This window comes from Echeneis naucrates, chromosome 5 (assembly GCF_900963305.1).
Source record: "Echeneis naucrates chromosome 5, fEcheNa1.1, whole genome shotgun sequence".
NCBI lineage: Eukaryota > Metazoa > Chordata > Actinopteri > Carangiformes > Echeneidae > Echeneis > Echeneis naucrates.
Window position 1 is genome coordinate 15,572,412 of NC_042515.1, and position 12,564 is coordinate 15,584,975.

The window sequence follows — 12,564 nt, forward strand, 5'->3', positions numbered from 1 at the left end:
TCTAATGGATCCTCTGACTGCGACATCAACATTCCCTCTTTTCAAAGAAAAAAAGAGTTTTTTTCAGGAATCCTGTTAAGGAGAGAAACTAGTATTTACGTGTGTGAGTGCGTGTGTGTGTGTGTGTGTGACCCTGCTGAATTAAAAAATGCACTGTTATTAAAGGCTGTGTCAGAGGCGATGATTTACAGAGGGGAGCGATGACAAGTCAGAAGAACTCACACACTGAACTGACACATACACACACTCGCGCACACACACAGTGCTCTCAGGCCTCCAAGCTGAGCAGTGACCTCCTCACCCCTCCTTCCCCTTCCTCCTCCTCCTCCCTCCCTCTCCCACTCTAATAAAACCTGTCTGACACCACTGATGTGTGTATATGTGTGTGCAGATGTGTGCATGTGTGTGTGTGCGTTCTGCGGCAGCACAAAGACTCTGTTGTTGGGCCTCCCTCTTAGGCCTCCCTCATATTTTCTTTAAAGGTGCAGTGCGCCCCCAAGAATGCCACAGGGGGAGTGAGGAGTTGGGGAAGTCTAGTTGGAGCTGGTGTGTGTGTGTGTGTGTGTGTGTGTGTGTGTGTGTGTGTGTGTGTAGGTGTAGGGGGGTATTCTTGACAGTCCTACAGCTCACCGAGGTCGCAGAGAGAAAAATGCAAGAAGTAAATGTGAAGAGGAGATATGAAGAAGAGTCAAAGAAGAGGAGTAGATATAGGAGGGAGTTTGGCTCCAGTTGGTAGCTTCTCTCGCTTTCCCCCTCTCTCTTTCTGTGTGTTTCAAGCTTCTGAATTTGGAACATCATCAGTAATCTACTTGTAGACAAGCTCACCTGTAACAAACTGTCTGAGGAGGTGAGATAGATGAGTCCATTATCTTCTACACTGGGACACCTCAGTTGGTTTTATCACTCTCATACCACAATGTCTGTCAAGGGGACACTTGCATGTTATTGCTCCCTGACTTTCAACAGAATAGTGCTCTGACGATATGATCGGGTTTTGTAAATATTTGATATTTAAAATAGTAATGCCCGAATATTGTAAACAGAAGCAGAAAAAAAAGATACAGTGGTGTTGGATACACTGTGGTGATACAATACAGGTGAATACAACTTCATCATTTCACTATTATATCAGCCACAGTTTAAATAGTCACTGACACCTGTCAGACAGTATGACTGTGTAAACAGTATTGTAACAAAAATAATAAGGTAATTTTCTGTCTTGTAGCTGTGTGGTACCTTTGACAAAACCGGTATCCAAATCCACAATGCAAATGCTGTGTGAATATTTCGATAATCACATACATCATGAGTAGTCCTTGTCTCTCTAGCATACACACATCGGTGAATACTAGCATAAGAGAGGAGACAGGCATCACCTCTGCTTGGTTGTAGCGTTTATGAAAGCCATAAATGGCTCTTTAATATAGTGGTAATCAGGGTGGTAATTTGGGTGGAATTGTCCCTTATTGTTGCCAGACATGCCTCCTCAACTCCTGCCAACACACGTGCATGCACACACACACACACACACACACACACACACATACACATAGACAAACACACACACTCTCACTTTTGGGCAGACAGGGTGTTCAAGGAGTAATTCACACCACATGCCAACAAACTGGGCGGTTGTGTTTTTTTTTTTTTTTTGGTGTTTCTGTGTGTGTGTGTGTGTGTGTGTGTGTGTGTGTGTGTGTGTGTGTATGTCTGTTCCTGCTTTAATGCTGAGGTCAAACCAGTAAATGGGAGGGGGTTCCCAAGATTTTTGTTAAAGCGTTAAAATTCATGTGTGTGTGTGTGTGTGTTTGTATAGGCACATCCACAGCCACGTCTGTGTGTGCGTGTGTGTGTGTTTTAATTGCGGTCTCAGCAAAAGTAGCAAGTGTGCTCGATACAGATGGTTTTCATCACTCTGACTGCACAGAGGACTTCTCTCTCTTTCTGCCTCCCTCTAATCTCCCCTCTGTTTTTATAATTAAACATTACTCAATGTACTCGGGCTTCTAATTTGACAAATCATTAAATATGTGAAAACTTACGGTAAGTGCGTGCTGTACAATTTTGCAGCATTGCAATTTTCAAAAGTTGTGAAATGATGCATAACTACAGGAAAAAAAACTGATTTCTCCTGCTGCATGGTTGAGTAAGAGCCTCCATGCTGAAGAACGTCCTTCATTCTGGCCGTTAATTTGTGGTGTCAACACATGCATGCGCACAAACACACACACACACACACACACACACGTACACACACATACCCACACCCACACATACACACAGACTTTCATAAATCAATATTTACTAAGGAACCTTTCCCCTATTGAGTCAGAGGAAGCAAATGTGCATCCTGCTGTCTCCCCTCTCACACCCCTCTGTCATGAGGTTGTGTTTGTGTGTGCGAGTGTGTGTGTTTGTGTTATGTACCACCTCACAGTTACTGTAAGTGCGAGGAGGCTTGTGTGTTTTGACATGGATGTTTTTGGAGACACTCATTCATTCCAACAAAAATGTCTGCTCCTTGGGGTCTGATTTGTCATTCTGACAGAATGATTGAGCTTTTTCACACTGAAACAAGCAACACAGCAAAGGATAAAGACAATATTATGGGGCAGTGAAAGACACTTTAAAATACAATTTAGTGTGAGGTGGAAGGTAGCAGGGACAAAGGAGACATGAGGAGAGGCAGTAGGAGGAATGGCTGAGGTAACATTGTCGAAAGGATGAATGGGCAGCACTCAAGGGCAGAGTGAACGAATGAAGACAGAGCCAGAGAGCGATGGCGTTACAGGCCTGAATAGACAGCACTGGAGGGCAGATAGGAGAGAAATGGGAAGAGGAGGGGAGACCAAGAGGTGGGTGGTGGTTAGTCACAGCTCTTTAGGGCACATCGGGGCAAATGGTTCCTTACATTACTCTGACACACACAAACAGAGCTACTGACACACATGAAGATACGCTGACACACTTTTGCCTCAGAGGATATGGAAAATCTACTTTGCACTTTCCTCTAAAAAAGTGGAGGTGCATGAGGAGAGGGAAAGAACCACGGAAAAGGAGGAGAAACAAAGATAGGAAAGAAGAGATGGCCAGAGATCAGAATTTCAGCATTTGACTGAGTTGGGATGAATTTAGTCACGTAGACACACAAATACGCACATGAGACGAGACACATATTTCTGAGCGCACTGTGTGTGCCAGGCAGACGTCTCAGGTTGAGGAAATCAGACCTGACAGATTGGCAAAAAGCAGAGGATGTAGAGAGTGGCCAGTGCGAGAGTGTTTTAGTCTTCCTCTTTTACTTAATGTGAAAAAGTTGGAATGTGCACATACGCTACTTTGGAAAATAAAGTGTAACTTTACCAGGTGTGTTACTTTTCTGAAATGTGTTGGTGTATTTACATCCTGCGTTACTGAATGTATTCTAATAGCGTCATTTCTATTTCTCACTTGTAGGCGCTTCAGGCAGCCAGACAGTTCCTCCTGCAGCAGGCCTCTGGACTCAACTCTCCTAGCAGCAACGAGGTCAAACAAAGCCCTGTGCAGGTCAGAACACACACACACACACACACACCCAACAATCCAAGAGTTGCTCTGTCAGAATCTGTATATTATTAGGCTTCTGGCTGTCTCAGCTTTGCCTTCACCAACCTGCCACGTCAACTACAATGTGTGATATAGGCACATACTTCTCTCTCTCTCTTTCTCTGTCGGTGTCTCTCTTTTTCTGTGAATGCATGTGTGGGTCATTGTTTGTGTGTCTGTGAGTGTGCGTCTGAATGAGGTCTTTGTAGTGATTGGGTAGCTAGCTGTTTTCAGAGCTGAATTCCACAGTTAGCAGAGAAAGTGGGGTTAGCAGGAGTGCAGGATCCCCACTGAAAGACACTTTAGGACACACACACACACACACACACACACTATTAGTATCCATGTATGCTGATAGATATCACACATGACAGTACCTCTGGCGGTTCTTTACAATTATGTGATGTGTAGAGTGCATGCACAAATGTGATTTGTAGCTGTGTCTCATATCAATAAAGTGGGGCCTTGGGTCTACTAGAGCAGCAAGCAGTCTGGCTATTGCACTGCTCTCCTCACTAATGTGGCACATGACAAACAGACAGCTGGGCCATTGCAGTATGGTAAATGAAGAACGATGGAAGAGAGAGGGAGATGGATGCAAGTCAAAGACAATGCCAGGCTCAGATTTCATATACAGCTGCTCACAGAAAGAAAGAAAAGATAGAACTTTTCGCATGTGAAGGAAATAAAAATGTGCAGGTCGCATCAATAATGTTTTAAAGTGATATGTTTCAAATGACACCTGCGAATAACGTAACATAAAATCCATGCTTCAAGGGACCATTTTCATTTGTTCTCATAAATATTTGGTCTTTGGTGTCATGTTTTTCCAAGAAAAGCCCTCTGGTGCAGAGAAGCTGCCCTGTGTATTTCCAGTAACAGCAAGCAGGCTTTATTTGGCGAAATAAAGGAATAGTTTGGTGTTTATCATGAACAGCAGTGGCCTCAATCACAAAGCAAAAAAAGACAAAAACTAAGCTAATAAGCAAACTTAGATCAAAAGTCCTCCAGTTAAGGGACTGTCAGCTTCTCAGTGTGATTGTCCAGTGATCTCTAGGAAGCAAAAAAATTCCACAGAGCTAACAACTGCTTATTACCAAAGTCAAAAGTGAAATCAAGCTTTAAAAAGGGGATCTTGTGGATTACGCTTTAATCAAAATTTGAATTGGAATCTGAATCAGTATTTACTTTGGATATAAACTGACGGTTGTAGAAATTACATGATGACTTTGTGGTTGTCAGAGAATGAAATAAAGATTTTAGATTAAAGTTGCATTTATTCTGTAACTCAGCTCTGATATAATTTATGAGCCAGCTTATAATATATATTATAAACTCTCTGACCTACAGTTCTGTCATCTCTGTCTTTTTATTGCCTGCCTACATCATTTTTTAGACCAAGACACAGTATAAACCCATACTGGCAGCTGATCCAAATGGGTCAGTGTGGTAACAGACCCTCCTCCTGAACTGGGTCAGATTCATGTTGGGCATTACTCTGGTTTGGTGTGCAGGCTCCAAATGCAATTAAATGTCATAGATGTTTAAAATTTTTTACTTCCTAACACATAAATAGATGGGTAGGAAGGAGAAATCCATCGTGTTGGGGAGGGAGCACAAGCAAAAGTTAGGATGTAATGTAAATCTCTAAATCTTAGCATGGAGACAAAAGGATCTTGTGCAGGTCTCCTTTAAATGTTGACGGGGGATTACACTGTGACAGCAGCCCCATATTAATGGGATCAAATGCAGGTCAAATGCATGTTTAGTTGACCTGCCTCATATGCACATCTTATATCAAAAGAAGTATCACCCTCCCATGTCTGCTCTCTCACTTGCTCTGGAACCCCCCGCCCCCGCTTCTCCACTCTCTCCATCTCTGTCTTGTTTGTCTGTGCCTGGCCTGGCAAGTTCTGCTGCACTCTCCAGGGCATCCATGCTACATCTCTGTTGTCTGAGCTGTCAACTCACATGGCCCCGCAGACCCTGCCAACGCACACACACAAACCCTTGGAATAACTTCTGTGTATGTGTGTTTATCAGTGCTTAGGCCCTCACAGTCAGAACCACAAACGCACACAGCGCATCACAAAGTGGAGACCAGCTGTTGTCTGTGTATCTGTATGTAGCATCACGAGGGTGGCACACAGAAATTTCTTAATAACTGTAATTTCCAGCTTTATGATCATTCTTAAATTGCAGAGATCACCCTCAGCTCCTGTAAGTGAAGCAATCTGCCGTCCCGAGGGCGGTGAGAGAGTGAAGGAGCAAGGGAAGCCAGACATTTAATCTGGTCATTTCTGAAGGTGGCAGTAAGTGACTGTACATTAGCATGGTGTCTTACATCAGGCACAAAATGGCCGTCCTCAGGTTGGTTCCTGCTGGGCCACTCTCACACATGCAAATGAGCCTCAGCCAATAATGAGATCTTTAGGAGCTCGATAATTAGATTTTTCCCTTCTCTCTGAGGGAGAACGGCAGAGGCAGACAGGGAGCGCGGGAAGACTTCTTTTCGTGTCTTGCCTTCCCTGCCTTGGTCTGCGCTGACATCCCCCCCCTTGTCCTGTCAACTAACCTCACCCCACATGCTCCTCGCCCCTTCCCCATCGTATTTCGTTTCTTTTCTTTATTTATAATAGAAGGGAAGATCTGAGTGGAGAGTGAAAGAAACTCTGAGATTATATCTGCTTTTTGATTGGTTGTCTCTGTGTTTGGCTGGTTGTGTGAGATGGTATCAATCCACTATGTGTGCTTATGTGTGCACATGTGCGTATGTGTATGTCAAACTGTCATGTGTCACATTCAGGAGAAACTTGACAATAGCTCAAGTCTCTAGACAGGCAATTGTGGGGGAAATTGATTGTGTGCAACAAAACTGCAGCCACAGTGGCTGAAAAGCACAATACTCTGATTATTTAGGCGCAAGAGGATTCAACATGAAAGAGGCATTTTAATTTGACCTTAGAAACAAGCACATCATTTTAAACAGTGGAAAATAATAGTTACTAATGTCACGGAAATGTTCCACAAATGGTTAATCGTCCTGAATTGTTAAGCTCCCAGTAGGCCTACATACACTAGATGTTTAATGTCATAAAATCAGATCATTGAATTTAAAGAAATTAAATTTATAGACGAATCATCATAGGTTTGAAACCTGTACTGCTTTGTAGAGACCATAGTATGTAATGTTCCGCTTAAACAGCTGAGGCTAACGTGCCTCTACACAAAGCTTGCAGAGATATGTGGGTGAACACAGACGCTCCCAGGTGTCAACCTGCAGTAGGCATCATGAGAGTTGCATGCTCAGTCAGTCCCCTCTAAATAAGTAAAAGTGAGGATTCCCATGGAATAGAATTGATTTGAAATCTCCCCACACTACGTGGCTTTGTGTCAGGTGTGTGTTTGCAGCAGGTCTTGGACGTAATCGGCCGTGGTTACATTAACTGGTCGCGACACAAGAGGAACCGAGAGAATTGGTTGGCACACTGTTGGCAGACAGAGTGGCAATTGGCGGATTACCCAGCATGATACGTAGCTCGCCTCCATGACCTGCCACACGTTCTCTACAATGGACACACTTGGCACACACACTGGGTGGGCACAAGCACACACATATACACCCACTTGGCAGCCACACGCCTGGCACACTTAACACACTGCCACTTGGCATGCACACATACAGATTAATGCAGTGCTTGGCTGTGGCCCATACGTATGTAATTGAATAGCGTGGTGTCCTGTTTTCATGTATTATTGAGGAGCTCGTTTAATTAGGAAAAAAATGAAAGGACTCATTAGAGATATGTTAATTAGCTTTGCTCTCTGCTCTCTGGAGAGGGCTGGCACCGGCACAGTTGAATGGAGAAAAAGAGGGAGCCACGTGGGAAAGAGAAGGAAACTGAGTCATGTCAGTCTTGAGCAGAATTTTTTTCTTTTAGTCAAACTACTTTTAATCAACATTACAAATCTTAATTTTCATGTTTTGTTTTTTGATTTTTTTTTTTCATATCTGGCTAAACTGTTGTCTACTGTTTCACAGCTGGCTTATTTAAACTCTAAATTTGTGAAGAACTACCACACATAAAGATTCTGAGGGAAAGTCTTTCAACTAATCAACAAAACTCTGTGGAAAGATGAGTGTTTTGCCCCCCAGAGTCTGCACCACTGAAGTGGTTCCTACTCTCGTTTTCTTTTATTTTCTTTCAAAGTGTTTTTCCCAAAGCACTCCTTTTGTCCACTCAAAGAAAGTGCTTAGCTGGCAGTTTCTCTTATTTGATGTGGAGGGAATTGGGGCTGTGTGTGCACGTGTATGTGTAGGTTAGTGGCTGTGTGCGTTTGTGTGTGTTGGGGTGGTATAGGGTCCTGACAGTTTGTGAAGGGTGCATGGGAGGAGGTTGAGCAGCCAGTGGAATGGGTTCGGCTCTGGGCAGACGGCTGGACAGACAGAGGGGAAGGATGGAGAGGAGAGGTTTGGGTCTGGCCACTGAAGTGTGAAACTCTTATTTTGTGATTTGAAACATGAGTGAAATCAGTAATGAAATATGGTCGATAACGGCCTCTCACACTTCCCAATGAAGTGCCATGAGTGTGTGTGTGTGTGTGTTTCTGGAAATGTGTTGTCATTTTTATTCTGAAGCACTGGGGCGTTAGATGGAGGGAGGTGGCAGATTGGGGGTGGGGTGGGGTGTGTTGGGTGGGGGATGAAGGGAGATGAGAAGGAGGAGGAGGATTTTCCACTTGAACTTGCTGGTCTTTCACTGTCCTCTCTGAAGTTTTTTTTTTTCTCTCCTCCTTTTACATTTGCTGGCCCCTGTCACGGAGAGCTGAGTGTTTTGCACACATGGATACTGTGTGTGTGAGTGTCTCTATGTGCACAAGTCCAAGCTCAGCAGTAGGCTGCTAGAGACCCCAATTTACTGTCCTCAGGATCCCATGTTACCACTTTGGACCCAGGCTTGTCTCGTGTCCTCAAACCAGCCAACCACAAAAGAAAATCACCAACATCTGTTTGAAATAAGCCAGAGTTGATGCTATATGCTACATAAACTTTCTATGCATCATTTTATAGCTGATGTTCACCAGATATCTAACATAAACATCTGTAAGCTACATTGGCAGACAGCACCTAACTGGAGCTGGCACAAAATTTCCTTTCATGTGAAATCAAGAGAAATGCATAAAAACATGCACATATTGAGTAAAAATCAAACCTCCTTCAATATACTTTATATTTTTGGCACTATCTCACACACACCCAATGGAGTGACAGAAACACTGATCAGCAAAAAAGTTTTGCAGTTTGATGCCCTGAAAACATCTCCGACCCCACCTGGCTTCGCTCATCAGTTCCCCCCAGAGTAATGTGGCCCCTGGCCTCACTGAAGATTAGCCAGAGGAGGGCTACTCGTCACACACAATAGGGCCCTTTTACTCCCAGTTGAGACCTGGCCCTGAGCTCCAAACAATGCTCTCAGCACAGTAGGCACTCCTCTTATTTCTCTTTTCCAGTCAAATGCTTTTCTCCTTCATTCCTCCGCTTCTCTCTTTGGCCCTCTTTCTCTCTCAACCCAGTAAGCCCACCCCCACCTCCTCATCCTCTTGCCGTCCTCTCAGTTCTTGGCATGACAAGCACACTCAAGATGTTTACCTAGCAGGACTGAAAGAAGGAGCGGGCCGCAGTGACGCTGAGCTTGTGACTTAACAAATCCTGAGCCAACAAGAAAGGGAGTTGACCGCACACCATTAAAGCCTTTATACACCGCGAAACGGCATGGTGCCCGCTGCGTATCAGCAGGAGGCCCTAATTTACCCCCCAGCCTGCTGGCAGCTACAGTGGCAGAAGAGGGTCATGTCGTTGCCTTATTGCATGAATGAGCACAGATTTCTGTCTTTTCTCCTTCCACTGCTGCCGATACGCGTAACTATCGCAGCTGTCCAATCAGAGTGGGCTCTGAAGCTCTGCAATAAACTGAAATAATTTTTGACATTTTTAATACAAACATTACTGTCAGGTAGTCTTTTGAAAGGCAGAAGCCAATCTGTATACACCTTTCTTAGGGTGTGTGTGTTTGTGTGTGTGACAGAGAGGCAGGCGTCCCCTCCAGTGCGAGGTGGTAATGTTCAGTGACAAGGATAAACAGAGCTGTGGATTGCCCCTACCAGCAGAGGAGGAAGAGACGGAGGAGGAGAAGTGGATGTCTGTGTCAACCTCCCTCTCTCTTTTCCTCCTGCCTTCTCCTTGTCATTTTTTCAATTATCCCTCTCTCCTGTGTGTCCCCGTAGACCCAGAGGCAGGACCTGCATCATTTAGACTGAGCGCATGTTTAGACTGTGATTATAGTCTCCTTTCTTCTCACCCACTGACATCTCACACACACACACACACACTAGCGACATAGTTTTAAGCCAGCATGGGGTGAACAACTGTAGCAGTAGATTTACCTGCTTGCAAAGCTTAAGGGAGTACTCAGAGTACTCAGGGTGCACTGGCAGTATTTAGTTTTTTTTTTTTTTTTTTTGGAGGGGGGGGATTAGTGTTTATATGTTTGTATCATCCCCCAAATAAGGGGCACCAGAGAACTTTCATTGTTTATTCAAAATGTGATTATTGTGGTCAAGTATATGGTAATGATAAAGCAAATTAGTCTATTAGGGAGTGCTCTGTTTTGGGTGTGTTTTTCTAATTGGACGCCTTAATTAGAAGGACAGTGACGGTGAGAAATCTGAGGTTCCCTCCTAATTCAGGGATTGTGTAGTTGTTTAAAAATCCTGCCTTCTATTTAAACTTGGTTCTGTGCAGCAATGGGGTGATTTCTCTTTCCTCTCTTCCTGAGGTTTCATCTGAAATGGAAAGTGGGGCTTTCCTCCTTGTTAGAATGAAAAGTCATCAAGGGAGGAAAGGAGAGAGGGATGGAGCCTCATTGAAATGCAAGTTACATCCCCCCACTCTCTCTCTTCACTCCTCTGGGACTCCATGCCTTTCTCCTCCTTTTCCTTCCCATCTCTCGGGTTCTCCCTTGCTCCCTCTCTTCCTTTGTTAATCAGTTAAACTCCCTCTTCAAACATCCCCTCTAATTACTCCTCCACTCTCTGTAAACGACAGGGCTGTCTCTCGCTTCTCCTCTCCTTCCTCCACTCCTCCCTCCAGCAGCTCCCTCTCACTATGGCAGACGTTGACCTCTGTCAGCCACCAGTCCCTCAGCAGTGTATTCCTGCATGTATGTGCTGCTTTGTGTGTATGTGTGCGTGCACGTATGGCTGATTCTGCCATGTAAATGATGGAGAGACATCTTAGTGGTTAAATATTACCATTACCGATATCCAACTTTCGTATTTATCAGTCACCTCCTGTAGAATATTTGAGTTCAGCAGCACTCGTGTGTGCGCGCGTGTGCGCACGTCTCCACTGTTGTAGCCTTTGCCTTCAGCTCGAGGCCACATTTTCTCTCTCCACAATTCTGCTGCATGACTCTTCACATACATCTATCTATTTTTCAACTATTACTTCCTTCCTTCCTTCCTTCCTCTCTTCCTGCTTTTCGTACATCCTTCTTTTCTTTATTTCACTGTATGGATGGTATCTGACGTCCTCCCCTCTTTATGCTTGCCCCTCCATTCCCCTCCTCCCCACAACTTCACCTCTCTCCACTAATCTACCACCCATCTCTCACTTTTAAATTAACATGCAACATGAAAAAAATGGGACGACAGCAGAAAAAAAAATTAAATGCATTTAATAAATGGCTGACTTCAAATCGCCCGGCTTTTCAGGCTCTCCCTATTCATAGTCCAATGAAAGGGGAGAAATCATTCACCGGGAGAGACAAAGCCGAATGAAAATATAATTCTGCATTGTGAGGCGCTTTTGTCCTGGCCCGTCAAATCGCTAATGGCGAGGCTTTTGTTTTGTGGCTGCGCTCTCAGGCTGGCGGTGTCGTATAGCGGTGGCAACGCATGCCCCATAATCACTACGCTTTGTGATATTAGATTATAGGGGCAATTAATGGCGTCAAACCTTAACTACTCAGCATTCAGCCTGCCACATGCACACACACACACACACACACACACACACACACATTCAGCCTTAAGCACATGTACATGTGCACATTCACACACTCACATTTGCACACACATGTGGTACAGTATATCAGCACTTGCACACATGCATGCGTATTTGGCTTTGGCATTGGAGCGTCAGCCAACACACAGAAAGGTGCTATAACTCCAGTAATTATTACGCCTGTGACTTGAAAATGTCAATGGCGATGTGTATAAAATAGAATGTACGAGTTGTCAGGGAGGAAGAATGGGATGCACAAGAGCAATTAATTACAGCTTTTCATTTGGCAGCTTAGACTGACAAGGCCTGGCGGCGGGGGCAAGCTGGCATGACGCCAAGCAGCACCCATCACCACCCCCACCTTACTCGTAACCTCACCCCACCCCACAGTCCCTTCTGCCTGTTCCATTACCGACCGCCACAAAACCACCCTTCCCCTCGCTCACCCCACTCTGACTCTTTTATTCTCCTATCTCTCTTTCCTTCACCTCAAACATGCGACACTCTTTCACATGCCGTACTGCTCATTCATCTGTGTGGTCCAACACACCCGTCCAGCCCGGGCCTATTTTCTGCTGTTACATATGGCGAGGAATGTGTTTAGTTAGGGAAGTCTGTTTTGATAAAAGAGTCTAGGGTAACTCTCAGACACACATAAAGAAAGGGAGGCAGGAAAGGATGGGAGGAGGGAGGTTGGAGGGGGCCACAGGGGCCAGGTGGTGAAGAGGGTGTTAGTATTTATGGCCAATCTTGTTTACAAAGTTAAATCAGCCCTTTACTGACTTAATTTGTCATTGACAGCGTGTCCCTTCTCTTGCCTGCTCTCCCCTCAGGTGGTGTGTAGGTAGACTGCTCTGAAGAGAGCTCCACATGCTGGCACAGAGCACACACGCACATACATGCATGCATACACA

At 44.7% G+C, this 12,564-nt stretch overlaps 1 protein-coding gene across 2 annotated transcripts in view; it reads left to right on the forward strand.

Annotated features, from left to right (window-relative positions):
• The window catches only part of foxp4 (forkhead box P4), a 103,317-nt gene that overhangs the window by 61,661 nt on the left and 29,092 nt on the right, over nucleotides 1-12,564 (forward strand). For both annotated transcript variants that reach the window (XM_029501386.1, XM_029501385.1), the window contains exon 3: nucleotides 3,457-3,546. In XM_029501386.1, the coding sequence (XP_029357246.1) occupies nucleotides 3,457-3,546 (90 nt within the window). The remainder of the gene's footprint in view (nucleotides 1-3,456; nucleotides 3,547-12,564) is intronic.